At 43.5% G+C, this 25,766-nt stretch overlaps 1 protein-coding gene and 1 pseudogene across 1 annotated transcript in view; one reads left to right on the top strand and one right to left on the bottom strand.

Moving 5' to 3' along the window:
* Foxo1 (forkhead box O1) overlaps positions 1-21,293 on the top strand; it is an 81,235-nt gene extending 59,942 nt beyond the window's left edge. Inside the window, exons 2-3 of the mRNA XM_038347787.1 lie at positions 16,213-17,564; positions 18,140-21,293. Coding sequence (XP_038203715.1) covers positions 16,213-17,550 — 1,338 coding nt within the window. The 3' untranslated portion in view covers positions 17,551-17,564; positions 18,140-21,293. The remainder of the gene's footprint in view (positions 1-16,212; positions 17,565-18,139) is intronic.
* A 1,790-nt stretch (positions 21,294-23,083) lies between these two features.
* LOC119825920 lies at positions 23,084-23,470 on the bottom strand (annotated as a pseudogene).
* Between the last annotated feature and the right edge of the window lie 2,296 nt (positions 23,471-25,766).

Genomic DNA, 25,766 nt, shown 5'->3' with positions numbered 1-25,766 from the left:
AGTGTTGGATTTAAAAGAAAAAAATGACTCCTTAACTGTTTTCTACATTGTGCAAGTGTGACTTGTGATTGGCAGGTTGGACTCTGAAGAGCTTTCTTCCATGGGGGTGGGGTGAGGACCTAACTTCTGCTGTTGTGAAGTCAGCTCAGTGCGTTCAAAGGAAATACTGAATATTAAAAGGAAAAGCGGGGAAAGAAAATTCTAGGAAATTGAAAGATGGGGTTGACATTCCACATTCATTAATTCTGCTTCTAGTTTTCCTTCTGAAAAAAAAAAAAAGTGATGACTTCAGACTTGGTTCCAGAATTAACTGGCTTTCTCTCCATAGCCTCATGATTATATTTTGAGAATATCCTTTTTAAACACCTAGAAAATTGCCTTATATTATTTGATACTAATAGTGCTAACCTCATGTTTCTCAGTTTCTCAGAGTTGACAGCCATGTGATCATGCCTTAAGAATATTCTGGAATTTTACTCTCTTACCGTTGAAGCGCAGTCTATATGGAATAGTATGATTGAGCTGAAAGAATCTTGGACATGAAGCTGGTCTCAACATTGACAGGCCTGATCAATGTTTAGAACAAATTCTGGGCCTCACTCCACACCAACTGAATACTAGTCTCGGAATGTTTGTGAAGCTTTCCAACCATTGCCCTGACTGGCCACCACTCATTTTCAAGTTGAGGAAAAGGAAATTGGATTTGTTGTGTTTGATTGTTGGGCTTATGAGTAGCGGGGGGGGGGAGGGGGGGGAAGAACTCAAAGTCTGATGGGAAATGGGGTAAGGGTCAGACTCAGCAATCCCTGGGTGAGGCCCAGCCCGATGACATTTATGTTGCAGGTACTATGTAGGTGAGTCTGAGCAGTGTGATGATGATGAGCAGAGCCCTCCCTGACCTGATGGTTTGTGTGTGTTTTGTAGTGTTGCAATCTTTGGCTGGCTTCAACTCTATTTGCATTTGTCAGCTTCACAAAGAATAGGGGCAGCTAGAGCCCTGCCTCTCAGCATGTGAAGTATTCCAAACATCTAGAAGAGCTCACAGACTTGGATAATTAGGTCCCACATCTTCCCTCCACGTTTTGACAGATACCACTGGTCTTCCTCTAGTCTTCTTACTTCTCCAGAGGCAGCCACTAAGTCAGAGCTGGGATCATGAGGATGCTTGGGGATGCTTTCTGAAGCCCATGAAATGGCTAAGCTGACTATGTGCCCCTAAGTCCTGTGTAAGACTGCCCACCCCCTTATAACTCAAAGATGTTAGTTAATACAAGTCTCAGTCAATAATTCAATTTCCTTTTAAAAATATCAGTATTATAGTTGTGAAATTTGTCCGTGGACATGACCTGGTCCCAAAGTCAACACTAACATCGGGAAGTCAAAGCTGTACAGCTTGAAAACCTTTCAGACTGCAGTGTGGGGAAAAGGTCACAGACGGCAGAAAGATGCAAGTAGGCAGGAGAGGTTTTGTTGCATTTTTAGTATAGAATAGTGACATTTGTGAGAAAGTTATTAGTTGACTAGTTCAGTATTACTTATGAAATTACAATTCACTAGGATTAGTTTCCACTTACTGCAGGTACAGTTGCTACACTCTAGTCCGAGCAGGTGAACGTTAGGCTCTGTAGCATCAAACTGGAAGCAGATGGGGGCTAATTAAAGTTCTGTTCATGATAAAAGGATGACGGATCAAAGAACAGCTGCTTTCCCGGTTTGAACACAAATCCATGCTATTGTATAAGGGTAGTCCCCTGCAAGTCCTCCTGTGTCTCAACAATAAGTGGTAAGGCTGTGTGGCTGCTGTGCTCACTGTGTGACTTTGACGCATTCTCTTCAGGGCTCATATGGGGAAGGCATCACAGCCCATGATTTCTAGTGACACTTTAGTATGTTCTGGCACCTTACACACTACCCAGAAAAGATGGTGGTCTTTTCTGTACCCTCCAAGATGGTCCATGGATTTAGTTTTGTGTTTTTATTTATTCCAGTCTTCTCTTCTAGTGGTACTAAAAATGGTGGTGTCCTGACCTAACCTAAGGCCTGTGTTTACCTAGCCAGGCACCATGTGATCATGTGTGAGGTGTGTGCCGAGTGGTGCTCTAACATCTTTGGAGCTTGTGCACTCCTGCTCTTCCTCTGCCTGGTTGCACTGTCGTCTCTGCTGCTAACGGTGATAGCAGAACAAGGGCCCTGTGTTTGTTCTGTCGGACTGTGTGCCGCTACCGGGTTCTCTCCTGACATAAACAAGGAGGTGACGTGAACGGAGTGGACGTTTGCCTTGCTTGGAATGAGGTGCTAACCTCTGGTTTGAAATTTTGCACCAGTGCTGTGTAACATCTGTAAGTGTGTTGTGGGATCATTTCATTTTGCACTTGGGGAGATGGAAGCTTGAAGAAGTGCAGTCACTCACCTGGGTCTAAGTTTATCTGATATTTGTGGGGAAAAAAGCTATTCATCTACCCAAACTTTGTGTAAAATTCTTCCTCTGTGCCCAGCTTAAGTTCTCTTCTTTCTTAGAAAAGTAAAAATCTTAGCATATAGTTTGCAAAGTGCAACTTTTTGCTTGGTGATGCGTGCAAATACTCATAATTGTTTTTATACATGTACAAATCTATTAGTGTGTTCTGTGAATGAATGACTGGGGAAAAGGCATAGGCTTGTTGTTTCTTTCTACAATATAGTTTATTCTGTCTATGAAAATCACTCCTTTCACAACTGCAGAACAAACAATATACACAGAGGTAAACTAGATAGTGAAAATTCTCAGGACATTCACTATCCAGAGCCAGTGTCTTTTGTAAGGCAGGAGAGGAATGTGCTGGGGAAGGTAGATACAGTGGAAGGATAGACATGATATAGATATATTGTGTAAATCTATGTAGATGGCAAACAATAAGTTAAAGTATGTTTTTAAATGGTTTGGGCCAGGGACATGGCTCAGTAAAGGTACCTGTCACCTTGTCTGACCTGAGTTGGATTGCCAAGATCCACATATTGGTAGGAGAAACCTGACTCCCACAAATTGCTCTTTGACCTATCTACCCATGCTTGTCCTAGCAAGCATGTGCCAGATATATTTAATTTTTAAATTTAATTAACTATAAATAATTGACTTACCAAAACTTGAACAATTGTAATAAAGAATTTTATTTTACTTAAAAATAGAGGAATCTAAAATGGCTGAAAGACACTTAAGGAAATGTTCAGCATCCTTAGTCATCAGAGAAATGCAAATCAAAACAACTTTGAGATTCCATCTTACACCTGTAAGAATAACCAAGATCAAAAACACTGTTGACAACTAATGCTGGAGAGGTTGTGGGGTAAAGGGAACACTCCTGCATTGCTGGTAGGAGTGCAAGCTGGTACAGCCCCTTGAAATGTCAGTGTGGTGATTTCGCAGAAAATAGGAAACAACCTTCCTCAAGACCCAGTAATACCACTTTGGGATATCTATCCAAAGGATGCTCAATCATGCCACAAGGACACATGCTCAACTATGTTAATAGCAGTTTTGTTTGTCATAGCCAGAACCTGGAAACAACTTAAATGCCCCTCGATCGAAGAATGGATAAGGAAAATGTGATACATTTACACAATGGAGTACTACACAACAACAACAACAAAACAAAAGACCGGCATTTGAATTTTGCAGGCAAATGGATGGAGCTAGAAAACATCATTTTGAGTGAGGTAACCCAGACACAAAAAGACAATTATCACATGTACTCACTCATAAGTGGTTTTTAAACATAAAGCAAGGAAAACCAGCCCACAAATCACAATCCCAGAGAACCTAGGCAACAATGTGAACCCTAAGAGAGACCTACATAGATCTCACCTACATGGGAAGCAGAAAAAGACAAGATCTCCTGAGTAAATTGGGAGAAGATTGAAGGGGAGGTGAGAGGCAGGGAGGGGAGCAGAGAAAAATGTAGAGCTCAATAAAAATCAATAAAAAAATAAATAAATGTATACAGGAGAGATGTCAAGAATGTCATGGTTGATGTCCTCTGTCAAATGTATAGAAACTATTTTTGTCCAATTGAGTTCTCATCATTGATAAGGAAAGCCTGTATGTGGGTTTCTTTCTTCTGGGCTCAATTCCCATGACTCCAGAACCCATCACTTAGCTCGTAACATTTCTTTGAGTATTATTGTAGCTATGACTGTTTTATTTGTGCCAGATGTCTTAAGATTCTTTCTCTCATCCTGTCTTTTCAGCCAATCGCCTGCTGTCTCCTCCTCCTGTTACTTTCCATATATGACTTACCTCCCTTTATCTCACTTAAACACTTTAACTTAAGCATTCAATGTGGTAGAAGTTTGATCCATTTTTCTGTTAAAGAGGCTGGCATTAGCTTGCTTTCTGGTGTTTGTGGAAGGGAGGCTGACTGCAGGAACTGCTGCACACTGAGGAGACTGAGTGGCTTGCAGCAGCTGGTTCTTTTGTCTGCCGAGGACCAGTAGGCAGCACTCTCCTGCTCTACCATCAGGTACCTAGGTCAGGCGTGGTCTTTGCTAAGAGACATGGGCAGTTCTGAAGCTTTCAACTCAAGTGCCCTTTCTGCCCTGAGCATACTTACACCTCACAAATGCCTTTGAAGCTGTTGCATCTGTTACAGCTAACACCACTGTGAGGCAGTGAAGACGTGTTTCATAGTCTAGGCAAGAAAGCAAAACCATGGGATTTAAAAAAAAAAAGTTGTACAAAGTAATGACTACAAAGAAGGTAAAGTCAGCCGTGCGGTGTTGGCGCATGTCTTTAATCCCAACACTTGGAAGGCAGAGGCAGGTGGATCTCTGTTAGTTCATGGCCAGCCTGGTCCACAGAGGTTGTTCCAGGACACAGGCTCCAAAACTATTGAGAAACCCTGTCTCAAAAAAACCCAAATAAATAAAAATAAAGACAGGGTTAGATCTCATAAAACACTTTCATTAGCATGTTACCAGTTATGCATATAATGAGTTCTATTATAATTTCAGATACGTACATAATGTATTTTTATCATAATTTCCCATAGGCTTAGGTCTTCTACCCCTCGATTACCATCTTTCTGTTAGACGAGTTTTTTTTCAGAATGTGTGCTGCTGTGCATTAGTTTCTAATAGAGTAGGGCCAGGAAGAAACATGGCGTACTATGTGCTTATACTTAACACACATGCAGTTTATTAACCTATCTGCCCTCTGTGCCTATGTAGCAGAAAGCCTAAATTAATAGTGGAGTTTCATTTTCTTTGCTTGGTATATAAATCAGCACAAAGTAATTTATTGAAAATTTATTTAGAAAAAGAAACCTGTAGTATTGAGTCCTTGTTTATGTCTATGCCTCAAATAGACTTACTCAAATGAAGTCATTTTACCACAAAGGAACCATTGTTTCTGAAGCACACACTGAAGAATGCCGTGTTAGACCATGATGTGCTGCTAGGTTGGACGTAACCTGGAAGTGCTAGAGGAGAAAGAGATCTCTCCTGATGATTAAAGAAAAAGTCTTCTCTGGGAATCCAGAGGATGCATTTACATAGTCGCTGGTTGGAGCTGTTGTGTCAGTGGAAACAAACCTGGAGGTCTGGTATGTTGTACCAAAGAGGAACTTAAATAGAGTGCACAAAAGGTATCAGTCTGCAAACCAACATTCTAGAACCGTTTATCAGGTGTGTTAGGTAAAGATGCGCAAACTGTAGCCTGACACTTGACAGGCTTTGGTCCTGTCCTTAGTACGCTCTCTGGACTCAGAACAAGATGGATTGTGTGCACTTGGTGCAGTATTTGTTGAAGCGCATTCCCTCACATACCATCATCACTGCTGCCACCTACTTGAAATTACTGTCTTGTCCTTGAATGGGGAGTTGCGGGGAAGATGGTAAAGGAGTGTGTACTGTGGCACACGTGGCGGTCAGAGGACGACTTTGAGGAGTCAGTTCCTCCCTCTGGTTTTACATCTTGAAGTTAAGTTTCTTTAAACCAAACAGAAATGATGCTACTTGCCATTAAAGTCTCAAACCAAGGTGGCAAATACAGAACCTTACATCATCAGTCTGCCATTCCTGTTTCCCAGGACCGACTTTTTTTTCTCAGCCAGTTAAAGTTGTTCCAATTTGTGTGGTTTACAAGTTCACAGGTTCTTTAAATCCAGGAGATGGAAAGTTGTAGATTTTAATTTGTTGTTTTATAAGAAAGGGTCATATGCTGTAGTCCAGACTGGTGTGATTCTCAGAAATCGTCTGCCAAGGCCAGCCCAGTGTTAGCATTGCATATGCACCAGCACTCCAGGTAACACCTGGACTGGGGATTGAGTGCTCCTTCCTCAGCTACCCAACTACCCAGTTGTCTCTGGGAGCTGACCTACATTTGCAGAATAGTTGAGCTGTTTGTTGATGTCTCTTTGTTTGATAGTAACTGTGTCTTTTAGGTGTGGCTGAAAGTTGTGCAGTGCTCAGTGCTTTGTGGAAGACCGGAAGGAATGACATGGCGTTCCTCTGGTGGAAGAAGGAAGGTGTGCGGGGTCCACTGATCACCTGCTTTTACAGTTGAATTCAGATGGGAGTAATCATTTGCCCTTCAAAATGATGGGGGGGGGTGGCTGGAGAGATGATTCAGAGGTTTAAGAGCACTGACTGTTTTTACAGAGGTCCTGAGTTCAATTCCCAGCAACCACAGGTGGCTTAAATCCATCTGTAATGAGATCTTTGTACCCTCTCCTGGCCTGCAGGCATACATGCCAAGAGAACACTGTTAGCATAATAAAAAAACGTTTTTTGGGGGGAAGTTTAGATCTCGTGTCTGGGGGTGGGAGGTTTGGAGGTGGCTGCAGCGTTTCATTTCACAAGAGCACATTAGGGAACTAATCAGTCTCAGTTGAGACAGTGGTCCAGACCAGCCATGGGTTAGTCTTGGCTTGGATGCTTTTCATGAACCTACCAGACAAAGTGTGAGTAATCTCTTGTCAGATTGTCTGTGTTGGTGATTGAGTCATTGTTGCCATGTAAGGCATCATTTCCCCTTAATTTCCTTTAAGCTGTTCAAAAACACCTGAAAGATTTGGTCAATCCTAGATAATGACCTCAAGAAACAAAGATAAACCATCAAAATATAAGAATTGAGTTTGCGTGTTGCCAGATGTTGAGAATGTTGAATAAAATGTTTAAAAACAGACTTCATGGAAGGAGGCTTTTAATTTGTTTTCAACAAATAGTTCCCACTCCAGTATTTTACCATCTTAGATTCGAGGGTCGGTAAGGGAGAGCAGAGCTAAGTCTCCTAAATCAGAAGACAAGAGGTGAAGGCTGATGGAACACAGAACCACATCATTTTCAGTTCCCAAGTTCTGAGAGTGACATTTGTGCCTGGAGCCTAGGCTCTCCACACAGGCTGCACCAGCAGTCTCTATACCAAGGATACTTTTCAGAGTAGGGAAGAATCATACAAAGACAACTTGGAGGAAATTAACTCTGTAGCACTGAACACTGTGGAGTAAAACAGCACAGAATACTGTGTATTACCTGATCGTTAGTGTACTGCCACTAATGATCAGGTCCCTGGCTGGGGTCATCTTCTGTGCGTGGCACCTGCCATAGAGTATGGCTAATATACCCAGTGACATTCCATAATCTTGTGCTCTTAATTCATGATGATAATACTAACTCTTTCAAAGAAGACACTTTTCAAGCTATAACGCTAAAGGTCACATGTAAGAAAATCTGCCCCGGTGGTGAGACTTGCAGGGGTGCCCCCATAATACAGCAGGTGGATCCTCTGTACGGTTCATCCTCCTTGACGTCTCTGACTTTGACAGCCCTGGGTCATCTGTACCTGGCCCTCGGGCATACCATAGGAAGAGTCTTCCCAGTCTTCACACCTCAGAATGTCCTGGGTAAGCACCTAAAGCACCTTTCTCCCTCCCCGGGGCTGATATGCTTGACTGCTGTGCCTCTAGTTGCTCCTGTGTTCTAGTTGTGCTCTCAGAGGCACAACTGCACTCACAGCGTGGTTGTTCACTGGGGGCAGAAACTGGTCTAAGAAAGAAGAAGCAAAACTGTGATTGGGAGGCATGGCTTTCAGGTGGGCGCTGGAGAATTTGAGGGGTCATGGTGCCTGATGGCCTTCAGGAACCTTAATAGAAATAGCATCGTGGAAACATTTGTTTGCAGATAGGGCTGCTAAGGTAGCAGCAGCTCTGGGGAGACTATCTTCCAAAGGAAGGGTGAAGGGTGGGGCTGTTACACCAAAGGCCTACTGTCCTTGTCAGTGGGAAGTCTGGGAGCAACCTGGCTTGGGCATGTGATGGGACTTTACTTAGTGACAGTCCTGTAGTTCTGTTAATGTTGGGTTAGCCAGTGCAATATTTTGGTATCTAATTAGAGACAAATATTAGGAATTTGGGGTGAAGGTATTATTACTCCAGCAGTGACTACTTAGCAAGCATGAGCCTTTGTTGCCAGAATAGACAAGCTAGTGACAAGGTTCTCTATAAGCTTCGCAAGAAACTATTACAAAGAATGCACAGTTCTTCATGCACAAGTTCTTATACTTGTATATGTTAGAAGAATAAATGCTATAACTCTAGCAGAGTTTACTTTAGTCTTTAAACTTTTGAAAACCCTTAAAGTTGATCTAAACGTCTACTCTGCACTTACTTTTATATTCAATTAAAGTTCTTTATCGGGAGGAAATAGGTCCTAATGTGCTACTTGGTTTAGATTTTATTTTGTTTTTTTTTTGTTGTTTTTTTAATTCTTGTAGCCAAATAGACAAAGTACTTAATTACATTTTAATGCTGTGTGTTTATAGAACCATTTTAGATTAAGAAAAAAATGGTATGGCCTGTAAAATAGACAAAAGATTTTCATTAGGAAACAGCAGAATCACTTTACTGGCAAATGAGATTCCTCTTAATACTCTCCTGTGGTGGGGCCTTGTCTATTTAAACAGTTGTTTCCAGAGAGCAGCAGAAAGGGTTTGTATTGTGAGCAGTCATTTAAGGGAAGGCTTTGAGGCTAGAGAGATGCTCAGTGGTTAGGGGCTCTTGCTGCTCTGACAGATGGGTTTCATTCCCAGCACCCACGTGGCATCTCAACACCCATCAGTTAATTCCAGGATCCACCACCCCCTTCCACTCTCTGTGCGTACCAGGCACATACACACACAGATGTACATGTAGGTAAAACACCCATATACATAAAAATTTTGTAGAAGTTTTGGAAAGGATGAGTTCTTTGGTTACCAGAGTAGGGGAATTATGGGTAAGTGCTGTGTACTTGATAATACTTGGACTCTGTGTCTCTCTGACTGAGGTTTAAGGGCTCTGGGGAACACCTGTATGATATAAGGAAGTGGAATTAATCCCAGGAGAGTGAGCTTCCTTTTGAAACATTTGTAGATTCCTTTAAAATAATAACAATGGTAGATTATGGGAGAACAAGATTTTAGCTATATCTACCATTGGGACCTTATTAACTAGGCAACACTGTAGATAGCTGGCCTTGTTAGATTTTGTGGCATTTAGACCAGAGCCTGTAGAGTTTCAAGTAGTTTGTTCTCTGGTTGACAGAGGTTGTTGATGAGCTGTGATCAAGATAAATGGCCCGTGATTGGGCTGGAGGGGAAGATGGATCTAAAAGAGCTGCTTATTTCAGCCTCACCTGTCTTTGGAAGCATTTCATTTCTCTTTCTCTCTTAAATCTCTGTGTGATGTGGTATCTACCTATCAAGGCATGCTTGTGGTCGTCAAGCGTGGATGCTGGTCTTTAGCTTATTTGAGACAGGCCCTTAGTGTTCTACTACACATGGCCAGGGTGGCGGGCCCTGCAGCCTCAGGGGGATTCTCTTGTCTCTGTTCTCATCTTCCCACTGGGTTTGCAGGTGCATGTGCTGCTGTGTCTAGGTGTATGTGGTTCTGGGGATTCAAACTCAGGTCCTCAGTAAGCACTTTACCCACCGAGTCATTCTCACAATATGAATGTTAAAAGTTTGGGTTTTTTTTACAAAAGTAATTTCACTAATAATAGGCTGTCCTGTGGGACATAGTTAAATTTTATGGTAAAGGTGAAACACCATTTATTAAAAATTACTACTTCCAAGAATCAAAAACTTGTCAGAATTAATATTATTTGGTGCATTTTCTTTAAAAAGTCCTATTCTAGAGCACTTTTTCTTAAATAGTAAATGAGATTCTAGTATGGAATAGATCTGTTGACTAACGAGCTGGTAAGCCATGGACTTCCTTATTTCTTGTTTCAGAGTTTGTTCTCTCTGCCTTTTAAGGTTGTGGCACCTCCGCTCTCCATCTTTGTTTCTTAATAGAACAAACTCACTCATTTTGTAATTTGCCTGCAGTTCTTTGTATGTTCTCTAACTCTCCATTCCTTCATGCGCTTAGGGGCTCTGAAAGTTTGTTCTCTGAAGTTAAATGGTCAGGGTTTTAGAATAGATGTCAAGTCCTTTGCCATGTCCCACACAGCTTGGGTCCCAGAACCCTGCCTGGGGCAGCAGGGGGATGAAGAAAGGACACACATGGACACACATACACACGCACAAGCAATGACGCTGGGATCAGGTGGGTTTCTCTTAATTCTACCACTGCCAGGCCTCTGGAGCTTGAGCATGTTGATTAGGTATAGCACAGGAGGAGGGGTAACTAGTCTGGGTAGGAAGTCTCTGGAAGAACAATCTCAGGCTGTAACATCCCCCACTCCCCACTGCCCAGGAGCAGGAAGCCACAGTTGATCACCTGCGCTCACACTGATCAGTGTTAGTTCATTAACACTTTTGTTCAGACTTCAAGAAAACCTTTGTCATTTCTCTTCTGCCTTGCCCATATGGGTAACGGCTTTGCCAGTTTCTCTTGGAGTCCTTGACAGGCTGTGCTCATGTTGAAATACACATTTGATCAGGATTTTACTAATTCAGGGCGTCCTGTGCTCCCTACAGTCTACACCCCCTTCCCTATTTCTTAAATATTCAGGATGAATCTTCACCCTTCATCAAGGGCAGGTTCACCTCAATGCTTCTCACTAGGCTATAAAGATGGGGAGGGGGTATAATAGTAACTGTGTAGCAACGAAAACAAAAGGAATGTTTTACAGGTGAAAAGAATTAAAGACCCAAAGCTCATCAAGGATTATTTTTGTAATATTAGCAAGAGAGATAATCTGATCATAAGTCTTTTGTATTTTAGGATGTGTCAATACAATTGCACCATAATATCCTTGTTATCGTTATTGAATCTAGTCAACCAGGAGATGGGCCCGAATCAATTTACAGTTTTATCTGGTTTTATTTGAAGGAGCCTTTTTCACACATATGTATTGTTAATCCATGTGATAAATTAAATGATACTTAAATTGTAGGGCTATAGATCACCCTGAATAATTGAATGGGGCCCACTGGGACTTGAGGTGATTAGAGCGGTATCCCTCACAGGAAAGGGAGTCATTAATATAAATAGGTGTAGAAGAATGACCCCGCTCTACCGGTTTTGTCTCTATAGGTATGATTACCAGACATCTCAGAAATAGAATGGTTGTGTCGTTTCCCAGCCCCAGGTCTCTTCACTTTGGGGATGATGTAAGCATACCCTTTCTTCCACATTAGCATGGCATGGCTCAAGCCATTTTCTGTCCCATCTTTCCTTTAGTACCTTAGGTGTCACTCCTCTAGGGAGCAGTGATGTTGTTTGACAGTGAGGTCATCTTCTGTACAGCTTAAATTTTTTAATGTAAACGAGGCCTTGTTTAGAGAATTGGTAGGGATAGAGAATTCTTCCAGAGAAAGAATTTGCCATTTCCCACGGGCCAGTTGGTTTTGGAGTCTTCAGCAGGCCATCCCCATGTCAAAGTACACACTCACCAGGACTTCACTCGTGCAGGATTTACTCTGCTCCACTCCATAGAGACCTTTGCAGTACAGACAGGTCTAAGAAGCCACAAGTTGCCGTCCACAGTTGTGGTAGGTACCGTAAAGTAATCCCAAGGATCGGTCTAAACACTACCGGAATTAAATCTACAATCTTTGTCAGGAGGAGAAAAAGGCAAGGACTGCAGTTCAGCTGTGAGGACACGGAGACAGGCCTGAGGAGGCCAGTTAAACAGGAAGCTTGTGATGGATGACTTGATCAAGTTGGAACCATTCGTGATGGCTTAAAAATTCCTGTTTATATATTCCTTTACTTCCTATAACAAAGCCAGTTTACTTCCCCCACTTTGTATAAAGTGATATTTCAAGCCCTTTCTATGCACACTAGCCCACTCTGATATACATATTACAGGTAGTCCTCTGATCGCCATGGCTACTGACAGATGTTAAGAGCCAGTGCTCACTGTGACCACTGACTGACCCAGGATTGCCCAGTCCAGACTAATTCCAGGGCCAGCACTTTTGGTTCTACCTCATCAGGCATTCCCCAAATACAGGAGTCTTCCCATGATACCATGAGTCCCCTCTCCTACATGACAGCAAATTTCCCACATCCTTTGCTCAGTGGAAGACTACTTGAAAGTAGTTCTCCTTACTCTGGAATGATTTGAGCCAGATGAAGCAGTTTAGAGGAAAATGTGAATCCACGGCATTTCGGTAATCTCCAGTTCGTGTGCATGGCCTGTAAGAGGGTCATTGAGACTGTAGACCAGGTGACTTGTGTTGGCACTTTCAGGACCATGAGATCACCAGACTAGTGCCAAGACGTTTGTGTAGACAATGGTTTGAGCAGTGTTCAGGTGAGGAGAGGGCTCTGGGAAATGAGATCATCTTCACGGAAAGGCATGGAGTAACTGTCCATAGCAAATCTTCCATTGTGACATAATTTTTAGTCCAATTATGTGCACATTGTTGACAGTTTATATCGGTAGACATGCACATACATACACACAAACTGTTCAGCAAATGACACATGACTTCTTTCTTTCTCATTTGCAAGCACACTGGACAATTTAAAGTTTTATTAGTAACTCAGATAGGAACTCTGTTGAATCGTGAGTTTTGCTGCTGTCACAATTTAGGACGTGAATGGATGCCTAAGAGATAAAGTGAGACATCGCATCTTCCCTGTAATGTTTCTGGGGTGTCAGTCAACAGAGGTTTATTGCATTCATCTTCTGTGCAGAACATCTACTGAAGACTTTGATTACAAACTTAAGTTTAATCTTCCTGTGTTTAGGGGACTTGGAGTCTTGTTTGTAGGGCGTAGGAAAGAATACTCAAGAGCAGAACAGGTTGACATCAGAGTCCACCAGGGTCTCTGTCCACCTCACTGGTAGATCTTGTTGTGTCAGGCTTCCTTGGGATGTCTTGTGCTGCTTGCAGTGTTCAGCCACGCGGGTGGCACCAGGAATGTGCCTGACACTTGACTGTGCCCAGAAAGCTAGCAGACGGGCTAGTATGGAGACGGCCTGTCGTAGCCGGCTACGGTGTCATAGAGAGCCAGGGCTTGGGGAGTGTGCTGTCCGCGTTCTCACTGAGACAGTGTTGAGAGCCGTCTCCGTCTAAGGGGTGCAGCAGCTTAGCAGAGAATTGTGCACACAGCACCTCCCCAGACCCTGCCCCTTCTTAATGTCCCACTGCTGCATGAAAAACAGGAATTTATGTAACAAGCCCTGCAGAGCAAACTTTTTTCCTGTTGGGGGAAGGGGGTAATTGTTGGCGAAGCTAGTGTACAGTTCTGTTGCTCAGAGTGACCTAAAATGTCCTCAGAAAAATATGTAGTGTGATATTTTGATAAGTAAAGGAGTGCTATGGCCAAAACAAAAGCAAAAAAAAAAAAAAAAAAAAAAAAAAAGTCCAAGCAGTTAGTAGATACTCACCCAGAAGTTAGTGAACTGTTTTTAAACTTTTTTGAAGATCTTATTATTATGTCTTCTTCAGTTCTGTTGAGAATGCCCCCCCCCCCACATGTGCTTGCCATGGTCTGGCAGGATCGTCCTGGCCTCCTGGGTGTTATGGAGCTGTGCCCCCGCTCCCCACGTTTAGTTTCAGGCAGTCAGGAAGCTGATCTCTGGGAAGATCTCCTCCCCCATACTCCTTGTTATTAACTAAATGTGACTGGACAGGAGTCAAGCTTCCTCTCTTCCAGAGGTTTCATCAGAGCTTATCTGTGTGCCTATTGTGTTCAGAGAATGAAATTGTCATGATGGAATATTGTGCTAATACCCAGACTTCCAGCATGTAGACGGCATTGCGGAATGCAGGTTTACAGAGCCGGCTGCTTTCCAGCCCACCCCAGGCAGACTGCTGCTTTGAAGGAGGAATTGGGAATTTGGGTCACTAGTGTTGGTGGTCGTGGCTGCCAAAGCTAACTCAGGGTGACGGTGTGGGGGAGAGGATGACAGGGAGGATTGGGGCAGCAAGGTTTTTGAAAATTACGGGATTGAGATACAACATGAAAGAAATGTATTCCTTAATCTCTCTGGGAGAGGTTTGGAGTTCAACACCTGTCCCCTCATTAACAGGCCCTAGAGTTGGGAGAGATCCCAAATAGAAGTATAGAATGAAGTCTGAGCAGAGAGAGAGAGACTGACCACCACTGCCACATACCTGCATATCCGCCTGGCATCCAACCAGAAAGCTCCTGTTAGGCCATGTCTGATATGTCCTTGCCATGCACCCTGGCAGAGGACTTGACACATAGCTGCTGTGTTGCAATCCTCGGGTGGAATGTGGTGCAGAATGCATTTTGAAACGTGGGTTCTAAGCTCTCTTGGGCCTCTCTCTGACTTTTGTCTTTAGAAAGTAAGGTTGCCACTACATTCCTTTGTTTTCCTTTTCTTGTTGAGAAAAGACGTGAATGTGTCGGGGTCATGTGGAAGTCTGCCCATGTATTGTTCTGCTCTGGCACAATGGTTGGCACATGAGCACCTTCATTCCCGGTCATCAGCATGAGGATGTGGGCATTGTGGCTGCCTCCTCGGGTGACCACAAATCTAGTTAGAGTCTTTTTGTGGTCCAAGAGGGGCCACAGAGTATTTGGACAGCTAAGCCTTGCACTCAGTTGGCAGAGAAGGCCAAAAAGTGGGTAGCCACGTGCATAGCTCTGCTCTGAAGATTGTGAGGTGCCCAGTCCTGTTCCTGGATTTGGGATTAGTTCTCCCAGGACCTAGTCGGACTGCCAGGTGAATAGTTAGCCACTGGGCTGGGGCAGAAAGCTTAAGTAATGAGCTACCTCCTTGACTTAAGTGTTTTCACTTCCCTAGGTGGGTGTCTTGTCTTCATCTAAGGACTAAGGGACTGACCCATTTATTCTATGTGTTTGCAGTTTGCACCCGCTTGCTGTGGGTGTGTTTCACCCCTACTGACTAGGAGCAGAGGAGTGTCACTTAGGGTGCCATCTTCACCCTCCTTCCTCTCATGTCTCTCTGGGAAAAGTGCGCCCTTTTTTTACAGGTCCTGGAGTTGGTGGTTTCCTGATCTCTGTTAGAGAAGTTCTTGAATTTAAACGTTTCATTTTATGGCAAGTTAACTTTCTCAAGAGAATAACTGTTTTCTTTATATTTATTTTTTACTTACTCAAGGTATAAATGAATTTACGTCTTAATTATTTGGGTTTTTGTTTGTCTTTTGGAATGGGCCTCATGAGGAAGCTCACTGGCCTCAGACCCACAGTTCTCCTACCTTTTCCTCCCAAGTGGTTGCTGATGTCTGTCTGGAATATGGTTCCCGAGCAGGGAGGGGATAGATCATGCTTTCTCTCCCCATTCTGTGATCCTGTCGGCCCAGTTATATAAAATATCTCACTTTGTAATGAAAAAAATGGAAAGGCTTTGTTTTTGAGATAGGTTCAAAACTATATATAAAAGAAATGTAGCTGATCTGTATAAAAGAAAATACACTTATGTTTAATTACAGACATAAGCGCTAATTATGTTTTAAAGAAAAATGCTATTTCTCGTACACCAATTTGAGGTCCTTTATAGTGAGTTTATTTCTGCTGTTGAGAGCCAGCGGTGTGGCTCAGCTGGTGAGGCACCTGCGGCACAAGCCTAGCTCGTGACCTGCGTTGATCCTCAGAACTCATGTAAAGGTGGCAGGCGAGAAGAGACCGTGAAATTGACTTCTGCCCCCCACATACGTGCTCTGGCTTAAGTACTGTGGGACATTTGCCCTCCTCACAAGTAAAGAACTGCTAGGCTGTTCAGATTGAAACTATGTGATGATCATGTTGAACAGTACGTTTTCCAAGCGGGAGTGCCATCCTTCTAACATACTGTTTTGCTTTACAGAATTCAATTCGCCATAACCTGTCCCTTCACAGTAAGTTTATCCGTGTACAGAATGAAGGAACTGGAAAAAGTTCTTGGTGGATGCTCAACCCAGAGGGAGGCAAGAGTGGAAAATCCCCTCGGAGAAGAGCTGCGTCCATGGACAACAATAGTAAATTTGCTAAGAGCCGGGGTCGAGCTGCCAAGAAAAAAGCATCCCTCCAGTCCGGGCAGGAGGGTCCTGGGGACAGCCCTGGGTCTCAGTTTTCTAAATGGCCTGCAAGTCCTGGGTCCCACAGCAATGATGACTTTGATAACTGGAGCACATTTCGTCCTCGAACCAGCTCGAATGCTAGTACGATCAGCGGGAGACTTTCTCCCATCATGACAGAACAGGATGACCTAGGAGATGGGGATGTGCATTCTCTGGTATATCCGCCTTCTGCTGCAAAGATGGCTTCCACTCTGCCCAGTCTGTCTGAAATCAGCAATCCTGAAAACATGGAAAACCTTTTGGATAATCTCAATCTTCTCTCATCCCCAACGCCTTTAACTGTATCAACCCAGTCTTCGCCTGGCAGCATGATGCAGCAGACACCCTGCTATTCGTTTGCACCGCCAAACACCAGTCTGAATTCACCCAGCCCAAACTACTCAAAGTACACATATGGCCAATCCAGCATGAGCTCCTTGCCCCAGATGCCTATGCAGACTCTTCAGGACAACAAATCCAGTTATGGAGGATTGAACCAGTACAACTGTGCACCAGGACTCTTAAAAGAGTTGTTGACTTCTGACTCTCCTCCCCACAGTGACATTATGTCACCAGTTGATCCTGGAGTAGCCCAGCCCAACATTCGGGTCCTGGGCCAGAATGTGATGATGGGTCCTAATTCAGTCATGCCAGCCTATGGAAGCCAGGCATCTCATAACAAAATGATGAACCCCAGTTCCCACACCCACCCTGGACATTCACAGCAAACATCTTCAGTCAATGGACGTGCCCTGTCCCACGTGGTGAACACCATGCCTCACACACCTGCCATGAACCGCTTGACCCCTGTAAAGACACCGTTACAAGTGCCTCTGTCCCACCCCATGCAGATGAGTGCCCTGGGTGGCTACTCCTCTGTGAGCAGCTGCAACGGCTATGGGAGGATGGGTGTGCTCCACCAGGAGAAGCTCCCAAGTGACTTGGATGGAGTGCTCATTGAGCACTTGGACTGCGACATGGAGTCCATCATTCGTAATGACCTCATGGATGGAGATACCTTGGATTTTAACTTTGATAATGTGTTGCCCAACCAAAGCTTCTCACACAGTGTCAAGACTACGACACACAGCTGGGTGTCAGGCTAAGAGTTAGTGAGCAGGTAAGTTCGTTCCCTCTGGTATCTAAAGGCCTTTTGAAAGAGGGACACAGTACCCATGTCTTCATGGTTAGACTCTTTAAAAATAAAGACAGCGTCTTCTGTATCTGGACATCTCCACATACCTGGGCTGTGTGGTGCTGGGGCTCTAACCCAGGACAGCACTCCGGCAGAACTACTCCCTGGCATCATGTTGGGCTTTTTTCTAATGTCACCTAATTGTGCATTGCCGGGAAGCATATGTACCGTCCTCCACCGTCTCAGCTTAATCAGTTTTCCTTCTGAGGCTAAAATACAGTGCAGTTTCCTTTGATAGCTTGTATTTTCTTTTCACCTGTCGATGGCTGCATTCTTTTTACCAGCTCTTGAATAAATGAACAAATTTGTTACAAATCAGATGTCAAAGTCCCCCCCCCCCTTTTTAATAATGAGGAATTTCCCCCTATTTAATGATGTTGGGGCTGTTTGAGAAAGCTGACACTTCCCACACTCCTAAGTGTGCCTGTTACTCTGTTGGTTAAATACATACAATTCAACTGAATTTGACTGTGTTTTCGTTGTGTGTTTTTCCCCCTTAGGCTACGTTTAAAAGTACTGCAGAATATCTGACAGATGGAACTGAGAGAAGCAGTCCAAAGATGCCCTTCACCCTCCTTTTAGTTTTCTTGGTTTAAAAAAAAAAATCCTTTTTTCCCTCTCATCAGACTTGGCAGCAGAGGCACTTTCCTGTACAGGATGTCTGCCCGGCGCTCGCGGGTTATGTGCTCCTGCAGATAAGGACTGTGCCACTGGGAACCATTGCGATGATGTGCCAAACTCACTACACCGTGTAACTGCAGAAAAGACTTTCAGATCCTGGCGTGCTTTCAAGTTCTGTATATATGCAGTAGACACAGAATTGTATTTGTGTGTGTGTGTGTGTTTTTAATATCTACTTGGTCCAAGGAAAGTTTATATTCTTTTGTAATACTGTGATGGTCTCGTGTCTTGATAAACTCTGCTTTGTACTACCTGTGTTCTGCGAAAGCGATCTCCATTCTGCACCTCTGCTGAGTGACTCATCATCTTGCCACAGGATTCGTATGAGAGACAAGTAGCCTGTGATCAATCTGCTGAATAAATGGACTTGTGAAACTTTGGGGCAGAATAAGATTAAGTGCCAGCTTTGTACAGGTCTTTTCTATTATTTTTGTTGTTGTTTATTTTGTTATTTGCAAATTTGTACAAACACCTTAAAATGGTTCTGATTTCCAGATAAATGACTTTTGATGTTATTGTTAGGACTTGATCATTTTTGGGATAGATATTGAACTGTAATGTTTTCTTAAAACTAGAGTCTACTTTGTTACATTGTCTGCTTGTAAATTTGTGAAATCAAAGGTATTTGGGGGCAGCATTCATAATTTTCACTTTGTATTTCTAACTGGATTAGTACTAATTTTATATGTGCTTCACTGGTTTGTACACTTTGGGATGCTACCTGATGATGTTTCTGACTAATCCTAAATCATTGTAATTAGTACTTGCATACGCAATGTTTCTGGCCCTGTTTGAGCAGGAAAGTGATGTATATTTACAAATACTTTGTGTTTTATATGTAGAAAAATTTAATATGTTTTTATGTGTGTATTTTAAAGAAATTTTACCTGCTTCTATTACCCAGTGCATTGTGTGCAGTGCATAGCAGCGAGTCTCGAGGTGGTGTCCCATGTCATGTTCTTAGAGCTGCTCCTGGGAGGCCCTTAAAACAGATGCCCTGTGTCACATTGTCACAGTTCCCGAGGGGAGGCCACAGCAGATTGATGCCTTGTTCCTTCAGGGAAGCCTCCTGTCCGTGGCCCAGGAGAGGAGAACTTCACCTAGAATGATGTTCCTTTGTCTAGCTGGGGTTTTCATCTGAGCTCTTGGTTCTTGTCCAGGCTGGAGGTGGTTTTATGGCTGTGTCCTGAAGAATCATGTCACTTCTCAGCCTCTGTCCCTGTTCTCTGGCTCTAAACAGTGTACACCTAAGGAGGACGTTTGAAAACAGGACTTGAGTGATTTGTGTAGTGCTTTGTATTCTTAACTACAGATGGTGGCTACCACATGGAATAGAACTAGTTAAAAATTGAGACAATAAACTCAAAAGCCAACCAGGATAAGTGTACATTTATTTTGAAATCTTAAGAATTTGAGAGGTGTTTTTGGCCTTGAGCAGCCTAACTTGTATCTCAAACATTAAACTTTAATACTTTCTCGTTACCTGTAACTGACAGACCAGAACAATTGGTTTTGCCTCCCATTCCATCCATCAACATTTCCAAGTCCTGTTGAGTGCCTGAAGCTACTGCAAATTGAGGAATATATGTACAGCAGCTTCCCTCTTTGCCTTGAGAAGGCCTGGTTCTGTGTACAAAGCCCAAATCAGATCTGCTGGTTTTAACGTGTTACTTACCTCCCCTTTTGCTTGGTATTTCTTCTGTGCGCGTTAACAAGAAAACATATTCCTGATTTTCACTGTTGGTCAGCTTTGTCATAAGCTTCCCGCTGGGACTTTCTGTTTGTTTTTTGTTTTGTTTTGTTTTGTTTTTGACTACTGCACCTCTGATCATCATCTTGGTTCAGCGCTCTAAAACAGGGCTCCTTTTTAGAAGCCTTAGTTCCTCCCGTCAGAGCCTCCTACAAGTGGAGTAGAACTTAACAGTGTCGAAGAACTTAGGTCTCACTTTGTCTCTTTCCTGTGCCATTTCTTCATTGCAGAAAGAGCCTCTGCATTTAATCATTCAACACAGAGGCGACTACAACCGTAATAATCAGTGGTAGACTTGCAGACGTTGCTGAGTGACTTGGAGGTGTGTCTTCCTCCTGAAGCTGCATAAATCTCAGCCCCCAGCTTCCTTAATGTTAAGATCATAACGTGAATGAATCGTGTAGTTTTCTGGGGTACAGTGAAGTCCAGGAAAGACTTTGTGTCTTTTAAAAGCAAACATTGTGTGGCCTCTGGGAGTCCTTTTCTGTACGAATGCTCACTTTCTAGAGTACCTGGTATATTATTGTACATGATTGCTTTGTGAAATGATTTCACCTATGCAGCCTTGGTTGATTTATTTCCTTTGGTTTGTACTGTTATTCAAAGCATATTGTATTATAGAGCTATTCGGATATTTTAAATATAAAGATGTATTGTTTCCATAATGTAGATGTATGGAATATATTTGAGTGATAAATGTATGACATGGAGAGTTCTGTTTGGACAAACTGAGTCTAAATTAATTACCAAATACAGTAAATCCTGGAATATAACAAGAAGGGATAAAGACACTTAAAATGGAAACAGTTCCCCAAAGGTGTACAATTTGAACTTGTTCAACTGCTGAATATATGTCCCCCTCACCCCGCCCCCCCCCAAAAACCCCTTGGAATTCTTAGTTAACAGCTCTTAAAAAGTTAACTGATCTTAAGTGAAAATTGTCTCCGGCTTCAGCTGGGGAGTGATCATTCAGTGTCATGTGCATCGTGGTTGGTGCACACAGAGCTGCTTGGCGCTGCGGCCAGCCGTAGCCTTGTAAGTTCCATCAGGATAGTCACACCCTCCCACACATTACCATCTGACTGAGTAACCGTGCAGATTCCGTGGTCCTGTTCCGATACTATCTGAGAAGTGCCTGATGATGATGATGATGTACTTACAGATACAAGAACAATCTTTACTATAATTGTATAAAGCCATAAATGTACATAAATTATCTTTAAGTGGCTTGGTGTGTTTCTTTCCTTAGTGTTTGAAAGACGCTCTTGGTCAGGAATGTCTTTATGTAGCTACCAAAGCACTTGAGTCAGACCTTGTCAACCCCGCTGTTAATGGCTTATTCAGATCTGGCATTTCCCTTGGACGAAAGAGGGAACCCATACATCCCCATACAACCAAACCATGCTCCCTGATGTGAAGAAGTGCAATATAAGTTAACAGTCTAGAGCAATGGTTCTTAGTCTGTGGGACATGACCCTTTTGGGGATCAAATGACCCTCTCACAGGGGTTGCATATTAAATATTTACTGGTGTGTGATGTTTTACTTTCTTGGCTTTGGGGGGGCCTACCACCCAGCTCCCAAGTAAATCCCACATGAAGGTTTGCTATTCTTAGCTATAAATGCCTGACCATAGCTTTTCTTAGCTTAAATTATCCCCACTACCTTTTGCCTTGGCCTTTTATCTTTCTTCTGTATGTCTTGTTTTCTTTCTTACTGTGGCTGTGGGTGGCTGACACCTGGTGTCCTCTCCTTATTTTCTTGTTGCCTCTTTCTTCGCTCCTCCCAGATTTCTCTCATATTCTCTGCCTGCCAGCCCCACCTATCCTTGCTCCTGCCTTGCTATTGGCTGTTCATCCCTATTAGGACCATCAGGTGCTTTAGACAGCAACACATCTTCACAGAGTTAAATGCAGCATAAACAAAACTTACACCTAAAAATAATATTCCCCAACAATTTACATTACAGTTAATATCAGTAGCAGAATTACAGTTAGGAAGTAGTAACAAAAATGTTATGGTTGGGGGTCACCACAACATGAGGAACTGTATTAAAGGGCTGCAGCTTTAGGAAGGTTTGAGAACCGCTCCCTGCTCTAAAGAGTATAGCAGGATGGCATAAGCCTTTAATCCCAGCACTTGGGAGTCAGAGGCAGGTGAATCTTTGAGTTACACACTAGCCTGGTCTACATGGTATGTTCCAGCATAGCCAGGGCTACGTATACCTTGTCTCAAAAAACAGTTGGAATGCCTAGAACCTCATTTAGACGAGTGATTATAAATGTGTATATAACCTTAATACCAGATCGAAGACAGGATGGTCTGGGGAGATCAGGGTCCTGGTTAGAGTAACGTGAGGTGATGTGGCAGATCTTTCCAAGGCCAGGGGTCCCAAGTACATATCTTGCCGAAAGAAGAGGATCTCGGCGGCTGCAGAGCAAAGGTGTTTCTGTGTATTTGCTCTTTCAAAAACTGCCTAAGAAATGAGCTAAGGTTTCAATTAACATAGTAAAGACTATATTTTAAAATAAGATTCTGGTTGTTTCCTACTCTACCAGACAAGCAAATGGATGAGTTAAAGTAATGAAGAAATGGGGAATTCTTGTGTATGTTTAGACAGCGAAAGGTCAGAGTGGGGTTCCCCCATCTCACAGCAGAACCGTTTCTTCTAAAGTGTGGTGGCCGAAAGCCCAGTGTGTAGAACAGAAAACGAAACAATAACGAACATCTAAGCTGAGGCTCTTTTTTAATGATCAAGTAAGATTTATTATGGACAAGTGGTAGAAAACAATGTTAGTGCTATCCATAGGTACGTTCCTTGAATCATATGTAAGACAACAGATAAAAGTTTGCTTTATTTTTCTGTGGAGTCAAGTGCTAGCTATTAATTACAGTTAGATTCTTTTTCAGTCTTTTCAAATGTTATCAGGACAGTTAGCATCACCTTATCAATTAAATAAACTAGGTTCCAGTGTTTCTGTCCACATCTGGATGTTTCAGGTGATCAGGAACTCCTACTGGATTCCTTTAGCTTTGAGTTCTTGATTATATCTCCAAATACAAAACAGCTGAGAGGCTCCTGCTGACCCCACAAAGAACAGCGAACAAACTCCAATTTTGGGGTGTAATTACAACTGAGTACCTTGACCAAATAGGCCCTGTAGCCATCAGCACAGTGGACTGAGCTGTGCTGAGTTTCTCCGAAGGTCTGGCCATGTCAACTAATCCACACACCAATCCCCATTTTATTACTGGAGCCCAGAAAAAAAAAAAAAAAAAAAAAAAACTGGGGTCTGCTGGGTGGATGTATAGCGGCCTCAATTCTCCGGCAGCAACAACTCCACTTTATCCATGAATCGGTGGATGGAGACCCACAGGCCTCCTGTGCAGGCAGCTGCCATCTTGGCAGCATCGGGATAGACAGCAGCAGCTAGGTGGGAGTGTCGCTGCGCCCTCGTTCCTGGCTCCATCACTCCTCAGTGCTAAGGGTCTGCCTCTGCCCAAAGGCGCCCTTCCCCCGGCTCTGCCACACCCGCACCCCGGTCAAGCACCTAGACAGGCGCAGGTCCTAAGCTGAGGCTCTTGTGCACATTAGTTTTGAAAGCTTTTGATCTGGACAAATGTAGGCCTCCTTGATTGGTATAGCTTAACAGAACTCAGAAACCTGCTAGCTCCTTGTAACGTTTAAGATCAGGCCCTAGGTAGACATTTCTTGTTAAGTGGCAGGAGACTGAAGGATTTTCAATAGCACTTAGGTCCTGCTGTGGGTGAGAGATGACCGTAGAGTCTGTCTATCCTTATGTGCCTAGGGTTGCTCCTTGAGCTGGGGACCAGCTACCCTACAGTATGAATCTCCGAAGTACATCACCTGCACACTGACTTTACTCCATCTGATGGTGCTGAGGATGGGCCTGTGGGCCTGTAGCTGGGCTCTGATGATGTAGCAGGACTGCATACACTTAACTCATAGTACAAGTAAAAGCTACCGCTACCTCTAGTCAAATGTTCCCCTTTCCCTGTCCTCTCCCCCGAATAATGAAAACTAGAGACGGAATAACCCAAATAAAAGAAAAAGGGCTTCGGTGATAACCTGTACACATGGACTGAAGGACGTTTTCAAGTTTCCAAGCTGGGGAGCGAATGAAGGAGAACAGGGAGAAGGTAGTGTGTAGGAATCCAGGTATTAAAGGGGCCACAGCGGAAGAACTGAAGGCCCAGTAGCCCTTTAACCCACAGTGCTGTGTCTGGAAGTTGGGAATTTTGTGAGATGGGGACTTTTTTAGACCATGTAGCGCTTGGGCCTCCTGACCTGCCGACTGCTGAGATTACAGGTTTGTGCCCTTATGCCTCATGGGCTTCAATGTCTTGGGCTTTTTAGTTTACTGAAATTTTGGCCTGAATGAGTTGACCTTAGGTGAGCCAGCTGTTGAGAGTACATTTTTTAGTAGACCATTTTAGACTAGAGTTCTCTAACTGATGAATTGAGACAGAGGCCTATTTGCACTTAAGTCCTTGACATCAGATACACCAGAGATGCCCGTTAATCTGGAAACACTTGGGGCATCTACCTAAAAGAAAAAAGTGATGCTTGGGTAGTGACTTTCTGCTGGTGGATAGGTGACCTGCCTCAGGTTTGATATGAGGGTTAACAACGCTGAAGTGTCTTCCAGAGACCTCCTGTGTCAGGGAGAAAGACTGAATACTAATTGGCTTTACCTTGGGTCATTGTAGGCTTCGGGGATTTGTTTCCTTAGTGGGTCCTTGGGATGGCCTGCATCTCCCCACATTATAAGTGGGAAAGTTGACTGGCTCCCAGGTTCATTTCCAGTGTTTTCTATGTTCACATTTGCTGTCTCCATCTTGAGAAAGGGATTGTGTGAACAATTTACCAGACCCATACTCAAGTACAATTTAATCAGCTCCTATTGTCTTGGAGACTCTAGAAGTACCAGTTACGAACTATAAATCCGTTACATCCCAGTTATGAAGTAGTGGTGTTTATTACCCCAAAAGTTCCTCACTGTGGCCTGTGCTAGACATTCGGGGCCTCTTCAGCCCTCGCTGCAATCTGGAGTAGACTCGGTCTCTATCCCTATATGACCTCTCCCGGCAGTTCCTCCATGCCACAGGGAACCAGGAGAAAAGGACTGATGCAGGCAGGGTCACTGTGGGCTGTGGCAGTCTGTGCACCTTCCCCAGAACTTGGGAACTTGGCATGCTCATTTTCAATAATCACCAACAATTCAGTTGTATGTGCCTACTCTTAAACCACCTGTGATGTCAGCTGAGAAAGGACTGAGGTGAGTTTGGGGCCAGCCTGGGCAGCAATGTGGTCCTGCTTCCTACAACAAAAACCAATGATGTCATTTTGCCAAACTCAATTGGCTTGATGGAACTGACATCGAAGATACTGGTTATTTTTAGGTTATTACATGTCTTCTGTGTTGGCGTGTGTATAACAAGTACACGAATGTAGAACGGGCCTGTAAGTCTTTACCAGCACACACACCACTGGCTGGGAATATGAAGGTATCGGGACCAGTGGTTTGGGTGGCACAGATTTGAGAGACTGGAAAGGAGGGGCTGAGAACCAGGGAGAGGGTGGAGAGCATGGTTGGGACAGCAGGAAGGTACACATCACACTCCACTCCACTGCACATCAGCAGATCGGAGAACACTAAGACTTCAAGTTTGGGT

Source organism: Arvicola amphibius, chromosome 11 (assembly GCF_903992535.2).
Source record: "Arvicola amphibius chromosome 11, mArvAmp1.2, whole genome shotgun sequence".
In the NCBI taxonomy this organism is placed as follows: Eukaryota; Metazoa; Chordata; class Mammalia; order Rodentia; family Cricetidae; genus Arvicola; species Arvicola amphibius.
The sequence above is the reverse complement of the archived record's forward strand: the minus strand, read 5'-3'. Positions and strand labels throughout refer to the sequence as shown.